The following is a 20,345-nucleotide window of genomic DNA, read 5'->3' on the forward strand; positions in this document are numbered from 1 at the left end:
CGTGAGAGTGATTTGACAGTAAGTATATTCTCTTTATATCAGATAGTATTTCCATTTTAGAAATCTAGACTCTTAACATCTTATATATTAAATGTTGTACTATCAGTTTTCCTCCTACAACTGCTTTTGCTTTTTTGTTTATATTATTGTCCCTTCAAAAGATCACTCTAATCAATTAATAATAGGTTTCTAAGACCCTGTTATATGAAATGAACCTATTACATAAAACTATTTGTGCAAGTATTTCTAAGTTCTTAAATTGAGATAACTGGGGGATCACGGAATATGATACCCCATCTGTGGATAGCTTTAACAGTTATTGCTGTGAAAGATTTTTAAGATTTTAACATTTATGTTGATGAATTAATTTTACCTTTAGAAATGACATATGAAAGAATCCCAGGGTGAAAGTATAATCTGAGTCCAAATTACTTTGGTTTATTCTGTTCCATTTCCTTATACCATTGTTTTTGAGCAAATACTTCTTGCCTAACTTTGGAAAGCTAATTAAATGTCAAATCACAGATATGGAGCAAATGAAACACTTGGGGGATAAAATGTTATGTATGAAATGAACAGCTTGAAGGAAAAAAGGAAAAAAAGAATGAAGAAAATTGCATTTTGGGATGTTCTAGTCTGATTGCATTCTTGAATTTGGCATACTTTGACAGTTAAATGTTCCTCAGTCTCTCCATTTATATATATTCTTCTGAAGTAGTGTCATACTTGTACTTATTTAATTATTTTTCACAGAAATACAAAAAATTCCACTGCAAATTGTTTTGCACCAAAGAAGAACAGGCACAGATTTTCCCACTATATAATATAATTTAAAAGTAGAAATTTGCTTGCCTTGGTTATTCATAGGTAAGAAACACCAATTCTCCCTATTAAGTACCTGCTTATGGTAGACATGAGGGACGATTACTAGAAAAGATGGAAAGAGCATACAGGAGAAGTATATACTTAGATGATTTCTTTATCCCAGAAATTAGGTACTTTAGTGGCCTCACACTTCTGACTTTCTGTTTCTTATGTTATAGTCATACATAATTTCACAGAGAGCCCTATTCATTTGCTTTGTCTGATGTAGAGGCATGTGATTTTTACCTCATGACCTCTTTGGTTTTGGCTTCAGTTTAATTATTGAATTCATCCTCCATAGCCATAAATTTTCGGAGCTCTAGGGACCCTTGAGGCCATTTTACCTAGCTCCTTATTTTTATGACTGAGAAAGCCAATGCCCGGAAATCTATCCGAGCCCAGAGGAGGAATTGTTGGTAATAGGACATTCAGTTAGAAATCGTGTATCTTTCCTACTAGAAGCATCTTTAGTAACTCTTTACCAAAATCATTTGTTTTTATCTAATAGCAGCTGTCATTTGGTTTATATCCTTAGGAATTTAATAATTAGTAATTCTTATAGTCCTTAGGTTAACTTATCCTTTACATAAAATCTATCCGAATCAAGCTTGGCAAAGCCGCTGTAGCCAGACTGCCTCTCTAGATCCCTCCTCTCTGGGCATGGCATCTCTGAAAGAAAGGCAGCAGCCCCAGTCACGGGCTTACAGAGAAAACTCCCATCTGCCTGGATCAGAGCACCTGGGGGAAGGGGCAGCTGTGGACGCAGCTTCAGCAGACTTAAGTGTTCCTGTCTGCTGGCTCTGAAAGGAGCAGCGGATCTCCCAGCACAGCATTTGAGCTCTGCTAAGGGACAGACTGCCTCCTCAAGTGGGTCCCTGACCCCCGAGCCTCTGAATGGGAAACACCTCCCAGCAGGGGTTGACAGAAACCTCATAACAGGAGAGCTCCGGCTGGCATCTGGTGGGTGCCCTTCTGGGACGAAGCTTCCAGAGGAAGGAACTGGCAGCAATCTTTGCTGTTCTGTAGCCTCTGCTGGTGATACCCAGGCAAAAAGGGTCTGGAGTGGACCTCCAGCAAACTCCAGCAGACCTGCAGCAGAGGGGCCTGACTGTTAGAAGGAAAACTAACAAACAGAAAGGAATAGCATCAACATCAACAAAAAGGATGTCCACACAAAAACCCCACTGAAGGTCACCAACATCAAAGACCAAAGGTAGATAAATCCACAAAGATGAGGAAAAACCAGCACAAAAAGGCTGAAAATTCCAAAAACCAGAACGCCTCTTCTCCTCCAAAGGATCACAACTCCTCGCCAGCAAGGGAACAAAACTGGACGAAGAATGAGTTTGACAAATTGACAGAAGTAGGCTTCAGAAGGTGGGTAATAACAAACTCCTCCAAGCTAAAGGAGTATGTTCTACTTCAATGCAAGGAAGCTAAGAACCTTGAAAAAAGGTTAGAGGAATTGCTAACTAGAATAACTAGTTTAGAGAACATAATAAATTGCCTGATGGAGCTGAAAAACAGCACGAGAACTTTGTGAAGCATACACAAGTATCAATAGCTGAATCAATCGAGCGGAAGAAAGGATATCAGTGATTGAAGATGAAATTAATGAAATAAATTGTAAAGACAAGATTAGAGAAAAAAGAATGAAAAGGAACGAACAAAGCCTCCAAGAAATATGAAATATATGAAAAGGCCAAACCTACGTTAGATTGGTGTACTTGAAAGTGACGAGGAGAATGGAACCAAGTTGGAAAACACTCTTCAGGATATTATCCAGAACTTCCCCAACCTAGCATGACAGGCCAACATTCAAATTCAGGAAATACAGAGAACACCACAAAGATACTCCTCGAGAATAATAAGCCCAAGACACAAAGCATCAGATTCACCAAGGTTGAAATGAAGGAAAAAATGTTAAGGGCAGCCAGAGAGAAAGGCCGGGTTACCCACAAAGGGAAACCCAGCAGACTAACAGCAGATCTCTCTGCAGAAACCCTACAAGCCAGAGTGGGACCAATATTCAACATTCTTAAAAGAAAAGAATTTTCAACCCAGAATTTCAAATTCAGCCAAACTGAGCTTCATAAACAAAGGAGAAATAAAATCCTATACAGACAAGTAAATGCTGAGAGATTTTGTCACCACCAGGCCTCCCTTACAAGAGCTGCTGAAGGAAGCACTAAATATGGAAAGGAAAAACCAGTACCAGCCACTGTAAAAACATACTAAATTGTAGACCATCGACACTATGAAGAAACTGCATCAACTAAGGGGCAAAATAACCAGCTAGCATCATAATGACAGGATCAGATTCACACATAACAATATTAACTGTAAATGTAAATGGGCTAAATGCCCCAATTAAAAGACATGGACTGTCAAATTGGATAAAGAGTCAAGAGCCATTAGTGTCCTGTATTCAGGAGACCCATCTCACATGCAAAGACACACATAGGCTCAAAATAAAAGGATGGAGGAATATTTACCAAGCAAATGGAAAGCAAAAAAAAAAAAAAAAAAAAAAGCAAGGGTTGTAATCCTCCTCTCTGATAAAACAGACTTTAAACAAATAAGATCAAAAGAGACAAAGAAGGGCATTACATAATGGTAAAGGATCAGTGCATCAAGATGAGCTAACTATCCCAAATATATATGCACCCAATACAAGAGCACCCAGATTCATAAAGCAAGTTCTTAGAGACCTACAAAGAGACTTAGACTCCCACACAACAATAGTGGGAGACTTTTTTTTTTGAGATGGAGTCTTGCTCTGTCACCCAGGCTGGAGTGCAGTGGCACTATCTCAGCTCATTGCAACCTCCACCTCCCGAGTTCAAGCGATTCTCCTGCCTCAGCCTCCTGAATAGCTGGGACTACAGGCCCATGCCACCACGCCTGGCTAATTTTTGTATTTTTAGTAGAGACAGGGTTTCGCCATGTTGGCCAGGCTGGTCTTAGTGTTCTGACCTCAGGTGATCCACCCACCTTGGTCTCCCAAAGTGCTGGGATTACAGGCGTGAGCCACTGCACCCAGCCAATAGTGGGAGACTTTAATACCCCACTGTCAATATTAGACAGATCAACAAGACAGAAAATTAATAAGGATATTTAAGACTTGAACTCAGCTCTGGACCAAGCGGACCTATTAGACGTCTACGTAACTCTCCACCCCAAATCACAAATTATACATTCTTCTCAGCACCACATCGCACTTATTCTAAAATTGACCACATAATTGGAATGTAAAACCTTCCTCAGCAAATGCAAAAGAATGGAAATCATAAAAAACAGTCTCTCAAAACAAGTGCAGTCAAATTAGAACTCAGGATTAAGAAACTCACTCAAAACTGCACAACTACATGGAAATTGAACAACATGTTCCTGAATGACTACTGGGTAAATAACGAAATTAAGGCAGAGATAAATAAGTTCTTTGAAACCAATGAGAACAAAGACACAATGTACTAGAATCTCTGGGACACAGCTAAAGCAGTGTTTAGAGGAAAATTTATAGCACTAAATCCCCACAGGAGAAAGTGGGAAAGATCTCAGATCAACACCCTAACGTCACAATTAAAAGAACTAGAGAAGCAAGAGCAAACAAATTGAAAAACTAGCAGAAGAGAAGAAATAACTGAGATCAGAGCAGAACTAAAGGAGACAGAGACACAAAAAAACCCTTCAAACAATCAGTGAATCTAGGAGCTGGTTTTTTGAAAAGGTTAACAAAATAGACCACTAGCCAGACTAATAGAAAAGAGAGAAGAATCAAATAGACACAATAAAAAATGATAAAGGGGATATCACCACTGATTCCATAGAAATACAAACTACCATCAGAGAATACTATAAACACCTCTATGCAAATAAACTAGAAAATCTAGAAGAAATGGATAATTTCCTGGACACATACACCCTCCCAAGACTAAACCAGGAAGAAGTCGAATCCCTGAATAGAGCAATAACAAGTTCTGAAATTGAGGCAGTAATTAATAGCCTACCAGCCAAAAACCCAGAACTGGATAGATTCACAGCTGAATTCTACCAGAGTTACAAAGAGGAGCTGGTACCATTCCTTCTGAAACTATTCCAAACAATAGAAAAAGAGGAACTCCTCCCTAACTCATTTTATGAGGCCTACTTCATCCTGATACCAAGACCTGGCAGACACACAACAGAAAAAGAAAATTTCAGGCCAATATCCCTGATGAACATCGATGCAAAAATCCTCAATAAAATACTGGCAAAACAAATGCAGCAGCACATCAAAAAGCTTATCCACCACGATCAAGTCGGCTTCATCCCTTCAATGCAAGGCTGGTCCACCATATGCAAATCAATAAACATAATCCATCACATAAAGAGATCCAATGATAAAACTCACATGATTATCTCAATAGATGCAGAAAAGCCCCTCAATAAAATTCAACAGCCCTTCATGCTAAAAACTCTCAAAAAACTAGGTATTGATGGAATGTATCTCAAAATAATAAGAGCTATTTGTGACAAACCTACAGCCAATATCATACTGAATGGGCAAAAGCTGGAAGCATTCCCTTTGAAAACCAACACAAGACAAGGATGCCCTCTCTCTCACCACTCCTATTCAACATAGTGTTGGAAGTTCTGGCCAGGGCAATCAGGCAAGAGAAAGAAATAAAGTGTATTCAAATAGGAAGAGAGGAAGTTGAATTGTCCCTGTTTGCAGATGACATGATTGTATATTTAGAAAACCCCATCGTCTCAGCCCCAAATCTCCTTAAGCTGATAAGCGACTTCAGCAAAGTCTCAGGATACAAAATCAATGTGCAAAAATCACAAGCATTCCTATACACCAATAATAGACAAACGGAGAGCCAAATCATGAGTGAAAACTCCCATTCACAGTTGCTACAAAGAGAATAAAATACCTAGGAATCCAACTTAACAAGGGATGTGAAGGACCTCTTCAAGGAGAACTACAAACCACTGCTCAAGGAAATGAGAGGACACAAACAAATGGAAAAACATTCCATACTCATGGATAGGAAGAATCAGTATTGTGAAAATGACCATACTGCCCAAAGTAATTTATAGATTCAGTGCTACCCCCATCAAGCTACCATAGACTTTATTGACAGAATTAGAAAAAACTACTTTAAACTTCATATGGAACCAAAAAAGAGTCCATATAGCCAAGACAACCCTAAACAAAAAGAACGAAGCTGGAGGCATCACACTACCTGACTTCAAACTTTACTACAAGGCTACAGTAACCAAAACAGCATGGTACTGGTACCAAAACAGATACATAGACCAATGGAACAGAACAGAGGCCTCAGAAGTAACTCCACACATCTACCACCTTCTGATCTTTGACAAACCTGACAAAAACAAGCAATGGGGAAAGGATTCCCTATTTAATAAATGCTGTTGGGAAAACTGGCTAGCCATATGCAGAAAACTAAAACGGGACCCCTTTCTTACACCTTATACAAAAGTTAACTCAAAATGGAGTAATGGCTTAAACATAAAACCTAAAACCATAAAAAACCTGGAAGAAAACCTAGGCAGTAGCATTCAGGACATAGGCATGGGCAAAGACTGCATGACTAAAACACCAAAAGTAATGGCAACAAAAGCCAAAATTGACAAATGGGATCTAGTTAAACTGAAGAGCTTCTGCACAGCAAAAGAAACTACCATCAGAGTGAACAGGCAGCCTACAGAATGGGAGAAAATTTTTGCAATCTATCCATCTGACAAAGGGCTAATATTAGAATCTACAAAGAACTTAAACAAATTTACAAGAAAAAAAACCCCATCAAAAAGTGGGCAAAGGATATGAACAGACACTTCTCAAAAGAAGACATTTATGCGGCCAAGAAACATGAAAACTCATCATCATTGGTCATTAGAGAAATGCAAGTCAAAACCACCATGAGATACCATCTCATGCCAGTTAGAATGGCAGTCATTAAAAAGTCAGGAAACAACAGACACTAGAGAGGATGCAGAGAAATAGGAATGCTTTTACACAGTTGGTATGAGTGTAAATTAGTTCAACCATTGTGGAAGACTGTGTCGATTCCTCAAGGATCTAGAATCAGAAATACCATTTGACCCAGCAATCGCATTACTGGGTCTATACCCAAAGGATTCTAAATCACTCTGCTATAAAGACACATGCACACGTATGTTTATTGCAGCACTATTCACAATAGCAAAGACTTGGAACCAACCCAAATGCCCATCAGTGATAGACTGGATAAAGAAAATGTGGCACATACACACCATGGAATACTATACAGCCATAAAAAAGGATGAGTTCATGTTCTTTGCAGGGACATGGATGAAGCTGGAAACCATGATTCTCAGCAAACTAACACAGGAACAGAAAACCAAACACTGCATGTTTTCACTCGTAAGTGGGAGTTGAACAATTAGAACACATGGACACGGGGAGGGGAACATCACACACTGGGGCCTGTCGGGGTGGGGGGTGGAGAGGGATAGCATTAGGATAAATACCTAATGTAGATGACAGGTTGATGGATGCAGCAAACCACCATGACACGTGTATACCTATGTAACAAACCTGCATATTCTGCACGTGTATCCCAGAACTTAAAGGATAATTAAAAAAAAAAAAAAAAAGAATACAACATGGAAGACAACAAATATATTTGTTGATTTATCAGATATTTTTAAGTGCTTAGTATGTGCCTTTTTCTAGGTGATGGGGATAAAGTGATGAATAAAACCAGTGTCATAATAAAAGCAAGCATTTATTGAATACTTAAAAAAAATTTCGGAATCAAATCTGCCTATTTGAAATGCAGAAACAAGGAATATCTGTATCACCCTTCTGTTTTTGTAATTGACTGAAGAATTTAAGAAGTTTTAAACACTTCTTTAAAAGACTTTTCATGAAAACTTCTTGCCAGATATATTTTCTCTTAGAGATATTTCCTTAAGGTAGTTTTATAACTATAGGGGAAAAATTAGGATGGAGTTACCCATTTTGGTTTTCTTTACAGGTATTGTAATCAGGTTCTTTGTAAAGAGATTGATGAATGTGTGACTCTTCTTCTCCAAGAGCTTGTCAGTTTCCAGGAACGCATCTACCAAAAAGATCCTGTGAGAGCAAAAGCAAGGAGACGACTCGTTATGGGTCTAAGAGAAGTTACCAAACATATGAAGTTAAACAAGATCAAGTGTGTTATAATTTCTCCAAACTGTGAAAAAATCCAGTCAAAAGGTATGCGCTTTTTGCTTTTGAAGTATTTTGATAGTATAGCTGTAGGATATTCAGTGAATATAAAGTGGAAGCCATATGTCTTTCTCATCAGAGTTTAGGTATAAAGCAGAATATTGGAGCATGAGAAAAGAAAATGCAGTCTTTCAATACCTGAAATTAAGTAGTAGAATTGAGACTGGATTGTAAATAAAATCCTCATGTATGAATACCAGTGGAAGATTTCAGTTTGGCCCACCAACTGTCCCTTCTGTTGTGATCAGATGGAGGTCTATCCAGAATGCATTTCTTTGGCAAATATATTCTGCTTTTAAAATTTTATGGTGGTGATTTGTCTCTCAGCAGCAGTTTCATTTAGAGGCACTTATGCAAACCAGCACACAAGTACTTTGAACTACATCATGCATCCTTATTTGTCCTTTTTGATGGGCAACTTTAGGTGACCATAGTAGACAAAGCAGGTAGAAGTAGTAGGCATATGCATGGCGAGGAATATCAGTGAGACCAGTAATGTATAATCGATCTCATTGCATTGTGAGAGATCTTTTCTTGAACTGAAAGATTTGCGAGTCAGCCATTAACAATTTGAATTAATTTCTTTATAATAAATATTTGCTGAATTGCAGTTTGATTGCTGCTATGCTAATCCCTATGGAGAAAGAAAAACACTGGATTTGAGGGAATTTGGAATTTAATAGGGGAGAAAGAAAATACATATATACTTCCATATGTAGTATAAAATCAAATAGGATAATGTGTGTAACAGCGTAAGTGCTACAAGCGTTCATAGAATTCTTTGCTGCAATGTTTTATGCTTTAGCTGTCGGGTGTGCAATTAGCTCCATGTAGGCAACAACTAAAAGCCTTTCTGTGTGTTGATTTTCTCAGGTGGTCTTGATGAGGCCCTCTATAATGTTATAGCCATGGCACGGGAACAAGAAATTCCTTTTGTGTTTGCCCTTGGAAGGAAAGCACTAGGACGCTGTGTGAACAAGCTGGTTCCTGTTAGCGTAGTGGGAATCTTCAACTACTTTGGTGCTGAGGTAAGAATTTAGAAGACACACACTCTTGCTCTCCAGCACATACATCCCCCAGATAGCACATTTTTCAATTGACATATGCCAGTGTTATGTTTAAGCATTTGAAGGAGTGAGTTGACAACCCTCAAAGAATGAGTGGAAATTTTTTGAGTATTACATTTCCTTTTTTAGTGGTGGAAAAGATTTATGTAGATGAATCCTAAAGCATTTTGAAAAGGTTTTAGTTCCTATTTCTGCCAAAGTGGTTTTTTCTTCCGGGCTCAACTGCATAGTACTTGGTAATTTATTTTACTGCTGGTTAAAGATATCTGATATTATGTAATGTAATTTCTTCAGTCTCTAGATGGGTATATTTTGTGCTACTAGGAATCAGGAGACAAAAGAATCCTTTAATTGGAAGGGATTTTCCTTTAGAAAATGGAATTTCTAAACCAATTGTCACAATAGTTGTACCCGTGATACTATCAACCATCATCTCTCTGGCAATCTGCTAATATTGATCTTTATCTATAGGAGCTGATAATATAATGGTTATTAATTTAGCATAATGCTCATCAACTGTAGTGTTTAAGACTGTTTTTTTACGAAGGTGATTCTAAAGTACTTTGTGATATCATTGACAGACTGTTTTTGCCAACCACACTATTTTTGTGTGTCTATCCAGTCACCATGTTTGCATATCCTACATTCCCCTGTCCATTCTGTTTCTTTCCCACCACCCATGAAATTCTCTACCCACCTGCTCTATGAGCATATAAATAATATTTGTGCTCCCACAATAGCCCATGCTTTTGTCACGTTTAGCATAACACACTGCCTTGCTGTAGGTTATGTATGTTTCTTTCCCTTTAACTGTGAATTCCTTGGTGACAGCCCCCTTCCTTTGTCTTTATATTCCTGACACCTTTCACATTGCTTGAGTATAAGCAGGCAATAAATGTTTGTTGAATGAAATTGTGAGATAGATGTATATCTGCCCACTATGCTAGACTATATGTGAGAATTTCTTGCCTGTTAGCCCAGTCACTTGGGAGGCTGAGGTGGGAGGAGCGCTTGACCCCAGGAGTTCCAGACCAGCTTGGTATATTATCAAGTATGTCTATTCACAGTGAATGGTAGTGCACCTGTTACTTTTACCATCTTATAGAACTAATCTTTGAATTAAGCTTCCAGTCTTTACCCTCACATTCAAGGCTTTTATTCCTTGATCTTAGCATCTCTCTTCAGTTTTTCTTCTCTTTCCTTATATTCCTTTATTCCTAACAATTTCTTTCTTTTTTTATATTGTAAAACCAATGTTAAACTCACATATCCATTTGCATGTTTTCTTTTTACTGTTTTCACTTCAATGCATGGTTTATTAAACACTGCAAATATTTGTCAAGCCTGTTACATGTAACCACATAGGGGCTGTCATTTTTTTTTAACGGAATCTGTCTTCCTTTTTAAAAATAATAAATCCTGAATATATTTTTTTACACTACCAGTAGGTAACACCCACCACTCTTCAAAATTAATACAATTAGCAGCATCCTATATTATACCTGCTATTTTAAACAGTTTAAAGTGGAGCTGGATAAAGGAGGCTACTTATATTTTTCCGTCTTGAGATGAATTTTCAGAGACGTATTATTCTACAGCAATGTAGCACTTTTTGCCATGCTTTCATCTCAAGGTTTATACTTACTATAAAATTAAACAGATTCTCAAAAATGTCCAGGTTATGTTTAATTATTTGAAATTCTTTACTTAATGTTGTATGTTGCATTGTGATACTAAATTGGTCATTTAACAGGAGTGGGATGCTGTAGAATTATGGCATAACTAAAAGTCATATAGATTGGCCTTCTGGTGGCTGTGGAAACTTAAATCTTTGGACATCATTAGGTATCATAGTTATTGAAGTACAACTTTAATGCTATATGAATTTTGCCATCTTATTATTATTAATTTTTTTTGAGGTGGAGTTTCACTCTTGTTGCCCAGGCTGGAGTGCAATGGCATGATCTCGGCTCACCGCAACCTCTGCCTCCTGGGTTCAAGTGATTCTCCTGCCTCAGCCTCCCGAGTAGCTGGGATTACAGGCATGCACCACCATGCCTGGCTAATTTTGTAGTTTTAGTAGAGATAGGGTTTCTCTTTGTTGGTCAGGGCTGGTCTCGAACTCCTATCTTCAGGTGATCCACCCACCTCGGCCTTCCAAAGTGCTGGGATTACAGGCGTGAGCCACTATGCCCAGCTGAATTTTGCCATCTCATTAAATGTGAGTATGCTCAGTGTACCTACCACTTCACGGAAATTATTTATTTTGTTCCTATTTTTGTTTCAGCAATGAAAGAACTTCTGGTTTTTTTAGCTCCATATTCTACTTCCAAGCTCTATATTCTAATTTGCATTTGGCCCAGTAGTCATGCTTTTCTATCTCGTGTTATCTTTTCATCATCTTCAAGGTCCTAGCTATCCATATTATCACCAGCTTACTTTTGTCATCTAGTTCTTCCAAAAAATAAACAATACAGGAAAATTTAATTCCTATAGAGATTGCCATCTCCTTCTACATTCCTGAACATCACTCAGAATACACTCATTCCCTTATATTGTAACCCAGATAAGATTCTTTACTGCTCCCCTAACAAGCCTTATACTTTTCTTATGTCTGTAGCTTTATTAATGATTTTGCATATTTGGCTTTGAAGGCCCTGATTTCACCCCTCAAAATTGTACCGTTTTCCAGGCCAATGCTGATGTCATCTTCCCTTCATGACTTCCTCAGTGATGCCCAGCAGTTTAGAGTTGATGTCTCATCTAAAAGCTGTAACACTTTACACCTCTCAAGGCATTTAAGGTATTATGCCTTGGATTATAGGTGTCTCTTACCATATTTTTCCAGCCACATAGAAGGTTCCTTGAGAGTAGAGTTGATGTTCAGTCATCTTTGTACCCTCTGTAGTGGCAGACACTAAAGGAAGAGTGCACTTGTTGAATGTTGTAAGAATTTTAATACATCACATTTAGTGGCTAGTGTTGGAATCAAGAAATTTCCTCAGACTTGTGAGAATTAAACAGTAAATGTAAGTTATAGAGTAATTTCATAAGGTTCTGTGGTTTGCATACCATTTGGATTTTATCCCCATTGAAAGTATGTCTGACCCTGAAACAAACAGTAGAGATATTTATTATCCATAATAGGAATAAAAAGTATAACAAAAATGGATTAATCAAAATACTCTTTCTTTTCAGAGCCTGTTTAATAAGTTAGTAGAACTCACTGAGGAAGCCAGGAAAGCATATAAAGATATGGTTGCAGCAATGGAACAGGAGCAGGCTGAGGAAGCCTTGAAGAATGTGAAGAAGGTGCCACACCACATGGGACATTCTCGGAACCCCTCTGCAGCAAGTGCCATTTCTTTCTGCAGTGTCATTTCTGAACCCATCTCTGAAGTAAATGAAAAGGAATATGGTAAGTTGTTGAATACTATTTTAAATGACCTAAACTATGAGATGATTTCTATTCTGCCTTTTATTTCTATCTTTATTCTTGACTAGTCAAATGTTGCTCGAAATTTGGTTTAAAACATTGCATTAAACATGTTCATTAAAAATCAGGAGAATATTTGGGACTGAGACTTCTTATGAGACACTGGAATTTAATCACAGTTCCAAATTTTTAAAAAAGCCTCGGGGGCTTTAAAAATCAAAACACACCGTACTTGTGACCTGTCACTAAGTAAACACTAGGAAGTTTTATTCCAATACTTTATGCTCAGTTACTAAAATTTTATATTTCCTAAGGGCTGGTCTGAAGGTAGTGAATTATCTAATTTGTTCACAGTCAGTTATAGATTGATCTCCTTTGTTCTGCTCTTTCCCCGCTTCTCACTACTGCACTAATCTTAAAAAGAAAAAAATTTTAAAAAAAATTTTAATATTGTATTTACTAAGTAAACTACAGACCTGAATGTTATTCACTCTAAGCTTGTAAAACCTAGACATGATATTTGCCTTAAGTAAAGTCTGATTGTAATCAAAAAGAGATACAGACTAAAAAATAGTACTTAATGTTTAACATTTGTTTATTGAAGTCTACATCTCAGTCGTTTCTTTGCCTTATAGTCTATAAAACTTTGAGCTCTTTAATTCTCTTTCTTGGTTTAGTTTATGATTTGTTTTCCCTATGTAACTTTCTTTGTTCTTCTTTTCTTAAAATTTAAATAGTATAGCCACCTTCTTTCATTTGACTCTTTGTTCGTTCTTTTTTTCTTTTCTCTGGGAGGTTATCAAATAGCTTGTTGCCACCTAAAATTTAACATGTAAAAAGAGTGAGTCCTCATTTTCTTCCCATACTCCCCTTCCTGGCCTCCCTGTCTGTGATTGTAGTTAGATGTTTGGAATGCTTTCAATAAAGCTTCAGAGCAGAGGCAATTTATAAGTTGTTGTGGGCCCTTAGGAAACTATTGGCCAGGGACAGGTGATACTGGTTTAGAGGCAGCCATGTTTCTTTTGCAGGAGTGATACTAGTTGAAAATTAAGAAGATAAAGGGAAAGTGCTAACATTGTAAATGAGCGCGATCCTCTCTATATAGTGAAATGCCACATCTCAAAGGCAAGCCATAAGAGAAACCTATAAAGCTGTGGGTTTGGACAGATGACAGAGTAACAAATGGTATTCATACGGGCACAAATAAACACAGGTAGTATAAAAAGAAGGTCTCAGAGATGGAGGTGATGTTTTCAGAAAGCACCAGATTCAAAGTGTTCAAAGATTGAAGCCTTGGTTTTTCTATATTCTGCCTAAAGGTTTTAGGTGTTATCAGTTAATCTCGGGGTCTTGGATTTCTCTTTAGAAAAAAAACTGTTGAAAGGAAATGTTAATGTGCATCTAAAATTTTAAAACATTTTATGCCTTTCGGAGTTTTTTTTAATATGTAATTAAATATATGTAGGAACATTTTCACTTACTAGACTTTTTGTTTGGTTGGTTTTTTTGTTTTTTTTTTCTAGCACTTACTATATGCCAGTCATAGGGACACAGAGATGAGCTGGAGTGGAAGTGAGGAGGGATGAGGAAGGTGAAACAGCAAACACAAAACGAGAGCTTTTGACTGTATATGTAAAAAGTGCTGTGGGAGTTCAGGTTAGCGATTGCCTGTCTCAGGAGCCAGGAAAAACTTCATGAAGGAACTAACATTTAAGAGTAGTTTAAGATGAATGGGAGTCTGAAGGGGAAAGGAGGAAAACACATCTACAGAAAGAGTATAGCTTATGTTGCAACTTTAGGGAACAGTGAGAATTTAAATGACACTGAGCAGGGAGCGTGTGGCCCATGGTTCAGGGTCAGAATGAAATAGGACCAGAATGATAGATAAGGGCCAGATCATGGAGGCCTTTGCTGTGCCACGCCAAGGATTTTGGATTCTATCCTAGGGTGATAAAAAGCCAGTTAGACAATGATATAATCAATTCACAAAACTGGTTAGGAAGATACTACAAATGAACAGCAAGAAAAAGAAGGCCTGAGCTAAGGCAGTAGTAAACAGATTTAGTAGTTTTTGAGCTACCAGTGTCATGGTATAGTGGTGAATTCAGTGGACTAAAGGGATATAATATTAATAGGAGAGAAAAGTAGAACCAAGGGTTACTATAAGGTTTCTTCTGCTTTGAGATCGTGTAAATGATAATGTCATTAGCTGAGAATGAGAATATAGAAGGAGGTGTTGTTTGTTTCTTTCTTTCTTTGTTTTTTCATGAGGTAGAAATTAGAGTGGAAAGGACTCATTCTATGCTAAAGAAGCTTCAGGAAAGAAATTTTTTCCCAGACAATGTATCCTGACTTGAAGTGCCCAAAATACGCTCTGTATCAATATATCGTCCATAGATGGTAACCATAGTGAACATATTAGTGTGAATAGGTTTGCTACAACTGACACCTATGAACTGCAAATAGTAGCTGTAATGTCAATATGATAGAATTTTTATTTTTAAAAAAAACTGAAAAAATTGAAGGGTGAGAGATCTTTACTGATTATTGGTATGTTTTTTGCCTTCAACTGATTTCCTATCATGAGAAATAATTTAGTTTGTCACCACTCTAGTATATAATACTTTTTTTGTCTTCCAAAATCACTTTGTAAGCCAAGCTATATATATATGTTATAAAACAACCTTTCACAGATGTTAGAAATGCATAGATGGATTCTTTGCTTATAATTGGAAACACATGTCCCATTACAGGCCAAAAGATAATTTAAATAACTTGCTGAGTGAGCATGGTACAAACATATGAAATCAGAACTATTGTTGCTGGACATCTTGGCTCTTCTATCTCTTGGGTTGTGGGTCCTTGAGCCCAGTACACCTCTAGGCCACAAAAAAGTTAGGCAGTTCATTGATTTTCATGAGTGTATGGATTTTATTTATGAGTGCCAGTGAGCTCCCATTGGTATAAGAGCTCTTGCATTCTGAAGCATTAATATACTTATTTGTACCTCCCTGTTTCTTTATCTTGAATGTACATTTTTGGGAATTATTTTCCCTTTATAACATTTAAATTAGGTTGGGCACAGTGGCTCACCTGTAATCCCAGCATTTGGGGAGCTCAGGATAGGAGGATAGCTTGAGCCTAGGAGGTCAAGGCTGCAGTGAGCCAAAATCATGCTGCTGCATTCCAGCCTAAAAGAGCAAGACTCCATCTGAAATACACACACACACACAAGCGTGCGCGCACACACTTTCTCTCTCTCTCAAACTAGTACTAAACAAACTAAATTTGTAGTTTTTCCAGTTTCTAAGCCAACAAATTTATATATTTTGTTGTTCTTTCTTATTTGGGGGTTTTTAAAGAGTTGCATGATTTTGAAACAGTGTTCCAGAACGTTTTAAAAAATCTGCTTGATATTTGTAGAAACAAATTGGAGAAACATGGTGGAAACTTCAGATGGACTGGAAACATCAGAAAATGAGAAAGAGGTATCCTGTAAGCACAGCACTTCTGAAAAACCCAGTAAACTTCCATTTGACACACCCCCTATTGGTAAGCAGCCATCATTAGTGGCTACAGGCAGTACTACCTCAGCTACAAGTGCTGGGAAATCCACAGCAAGTGATAAAGAGGAAGTGAAGCCAGATGACCTGGAATGGGCCTCACAGCAGAGTACAGAGACTGGCTCTTTGGATGGCAGTTGCCGAGACCTTTTGAATTCCTCCATCACCAGCACCACCAGCACTCTTGTACCTGGCATGCTTGAAGAAGAAGATGATGAAGATGAGGAGGAGGAGGAAGATTACACTCATGAACCCATATCTGTAGAAGTACAGCTCAATAGTCGAATTGAGTCTTGGGTCTCAGAGACCCAGAGAACTATGGAAACCCTTCAGCTTGGAAAAACCCTTAATGGTTCTGAGGAAGACAATGTAGAGCAAAGTGGAGAAGAGGAAGCAGAGACGCCCGAGGTGCTGGAGCCAGGGATGGACAGTGAGGCATGGACTGCTGACCAGCAGGCCAGTCCTGGGCAGCAGAAGTCCAGCAACTGCAGCTTGCTCAACAAAGAGCACTCTGATTCTAATTACACAACCCAAACTACGTAACTCTCAGGAAATGTCGGCTCTCTATCTCCAGCTGTGGAAGGGTTGCAGCCATTACCATTTATGCTTCATCTCAACATTTTGCACTGTCCAGTATTTAATATACGTATTTAATTCCCAACAAATATTTTTGTAGCTTTTACTTGTTTTGTTGTGATCTGTAGCTTAGCTTTTGATTAGCATCCAGGTGTCTTTCTTTCTAAGAACTGTGTGGAAAATTCAGATCTGTTTCAGCTTATTTTGTAATCAAAAATAATGATAAAAAGAAGACCAGATCTTAAAGAAAATAAATTTCAAATGCTTACTTAAAGTTATTTTGAAAATTAAAGAACAAGGTTCTCAGGATAGAAGCAGTTATCAGTGTTTGCTTCAGGATTCCACCTCCTCTACTCTAATTTGACCAAAAAGTTGTTTGGGCTTCTTTAAAAAAGAACTGGGGGTGGAGTCAGAAAACTAAATAAAAGGCTGAGGGTAACTAAGTCCACCAGTGTTGTATGTTAAAAAATCGATGCAACTTTTATGTGGTCCACAAATGTTTAGTCAGAAGTCACTGATTATTGTAATTAATTAATGTTGGGATGGGCTAAAACAGAGTCTTCAAAACTTCGGCTAGCAGTGGAGCCACCATCTTAGATTATAGCTAGCTAGCCTCATTTGTGGAAAGTGATAGATGCTGTCTATAATAGTGAACAGTCACCCGTGATAGGACCTCCAGGTTCTCTCATATTTGCTTCTTACTTACCTCAGGAATGCTCTTGTACATAGACTTATTTACAAAAGTTAGGCACATTTTGACAGGTGAATAACTGTAACCGATTGTATGACTGCTGCACTTACATGTAAACTCTTCAGAAACAAAGTCTTCTACTGGTGTGTTCTCTTGCATGCTTCTGGTTCAGGACTCTTGATTTGAGATATGGATTTGATTGAGTATCCAAACTTGTCCTGAGTGCAAAACCGTTTCACCTTTTAAAAGATACCTATTTTGCACCTAGCCTTGAGCACCTTCCACATAGCAATGACCGTAGTTACTGTCAGGAGGTCAGGGAAAGGAACTTTGCACAACTTGTGACATGTATCCTGATAATCAAGGCTTAGATGAGGAAGTTTTAGAAGATAAGAGAAAGTTGTTCTAATTGTGCTGAAACTATTAGATGATTTAGAGTATACAGATATGTAGGTATTAATTCTCTATTCACTATTATTTATCTCTGCCCTTCTCTAGGAGTTTGTATACCTGCTTAGGAGACAATAAATGAGCTAAATGTTTTATTTGCTAGTCAGTCACCACCTGGACTTTAGTGACTTTACAAGTTTATGTAATGGTGGAAGAATGACAAACTGTATTTTTTGTGTCTTCCATCCAACTCCCCACCACCCCCCACTGCCCCCCCCCCCCCCCCCCCAACATGCACACGTGTGTGTGTGTGTGTATGCCAGTTTCCCACTTACAAGCTTCCATAAGCAGGCACACAACTGAGAAGGAAGGGGTATTTTCCCTGCCCTGATTATCTGGGGCAGGGCTTTGCCTCACAGAGGCAGGAGAGAAGAATTGGGCAGATTCTTTACTGAACTCATTGGGACTACTGTGCTAGTTTTGATGTTTTATAATGCTGGCATTTAATTACTGGAGAGATTGGATTCTTGGTTGGTGATTTAGTATTTGTGAATTGTGAAAGTTTAGGAGCATTGCTGTGTAGAAAATGTTAGTCAATCAACTTTATTATTGTGCTAAAAGGGGACATTATTATACTGTCCTGTCTAAACTGTTCTCCAGTATAGACTTCCTAGGCACTAAATATCCAATACTTAAAGGAACACAGCAGGTAAGGAATGAAGCCTCTGAAATAGTACTCATGGATTTATATGTGGCAGATCTTACTGTCTCTACACATTTGGAAGTGTTCATTGATTTAAAGAAATGATAGAGGTTTTGAACTACTGACAGTCTTAAAAGTGAATTTCAAAACTTTCATACTTTTTATGGTGTAAATTTCCTTTGCTCGATGTCAGTGATTCAGATAACTCTTGACCTTGAGATGATGGCTTTTCACAGGTTTCTTATATTTTATATCTCTTCTGAACATGAATTGTCGTTTTAGATTTTTGACATTTGTATCAAAAGAGAAGTTGAGGAAATCTTCAGAACACTGGTAACTTTTAATTTTGCTATGGACTTCAGAAGTGTTTATTTCTATGTTCGGTAAATGCTCTCGCATATGCAGTACCTCTTCTGCCAGCAAATCCAAGGCACCATCGCCTTTTTATGAGACAGGTCACCTCGAGAGGACAACCCAAGAATTAGTAAAGGCAATGTTACCATTTTGAGAGCATGCTTAAATAAATATTAATCACGTCTTTGTAACTTGTTTCCTTTAAATTTTGGAATATTGAATTACAGACTTTGGAGGAGTTGTGAAAATCAGGAAAGTTTTTATGTATTTTTTGAAGTGGGCGTGCTTGGCTCTTTGAAGACCTATAAAGAGATCCAGTGGAAAGAGTAAAGGTTCATCATCACAAGAAATAAAAAAACATAGTGATTCTTTTTCTTAATGTGTAGAGGTGGTTTTACTGGCAATAATTAATAATAGATTTCTATTTCCGTATATAAGTATATTAACTAAAATATGAATTACACTTCCAAAGTTAGATTTCTGCTTCAGTAGGTTTGTTTGCTGTGAAGATTACTTCTCAAAAGACAAATGTTCATATTAGCTTAATTTTTGGTTTAAATATGTTTGTAAATGATGTAATATATTTCTTTTGACTAAACATGGAAAAGTAATGTGTGTTATACATTGAGAAGTTTTTACTGGCTTTGACTGGAGGTTGTTTTTGCAGAGATGGTATTTTATATGATTCCAGTATTTCGAAAAGAATTAGTCAAAAGGAATTACATAGTTTAAATACTGAGAAATTAATATCCAAATATGTACTTGTCTGATTTCTAAATAAGCTGGGGGAGGAGGGAGGGGTGGGAATTGAAATGTGCAAATGAGTAGTGAATGCTACATTCATTTTCAACTCTTTAACATACAACTGTTCAATCTTAACACATTGTTACTTTAATATATGTATAAAGAAGTATTACTGTTTGTAAAGCTGCTGTTTGCTTAAAAAAACACCCTTGTCATGTATTTTCTGTATGTTGGGCCAACAGGTTAGAACATTAACCCATTTAAAAATGTTTATCTTTTTTTGATTTAAAAAAATTCTGTGAAATAATTTATTTACAGACATCTTCCTCCTCCCTCATCCCTTCCAACCTTTACATACATCACAGAATCAACCAAACTGTTTGCCTAATCTGAAATCTGAATCCTAATGAGAAAAATTTAAACTTTGTTGGCACATCACACCTTGAAAGTATTTGTATTATTTTATAATTTAATTTCTAAATATACCACATAAGTTTATAATTTAATGTCTTAATTGTAATGCTCTAATAAAAAACTAGCAAAATTAGTGTGAGTTATAACATGAAGGGATTTTCATCTTTTGCTCTATGAAGGATAATTGTTACATCACATTTGGGGGGTAATAACAGCTTTTTTGCACTATGTAAATACTAGTGGGGATTCTTCTGTACTAATAAAATGATTATTGAAATGAAA

The 20,345-nt window shown here is 37.3% G+C and overlaps 1 protein-coding gene across 1 annotated transcript in view; it reads left to right on the forward strand.

Moving 5' to 3' along the window:
* Positions 1-20,345, forward strand: part of LOC116272791 (selenocysteine insertion sequence-binding protein 2-like) — a gene marked incomplete at its 5' end in the record, with an annotated part of 44,750 nt that extends 24,405 nt beyond the window's left edge. The window contains 4 exons of the mRNA XM_031661604.1: positions 7,893-8,113; positions 8,999-9,153; positions 12,391-12,610; positions 16,052-20,345. Of these exons, the coding sequence (XP_031517464.1) occupies positions 7,893-8,113; positions 8,999-9,153; positions 12,391-12,610; positions 16,052-16,734 (1,279 nt within the window). The remainder of the gene's footprint in view (positions 1-7,892; positions 8,114-8,998; positions 9,154-12,390; positions 12,611-16,051) is intronic.

This window comes from Papio anubis, unplaced genomic scaffold, assembly GCF_008728515.1.
Source record: "Papio anubis isolate 15944 unplaced genomic scaffold, Panubis1.0 scaffold20, whole genome shotgun sequence".
Taxonomy (NCBI): domain Eukaryota; kingdom Metazoa; phylum Chordata; class Mammalia; order Primates; family Cercopithecidae; genus Papio; species Papio anubis.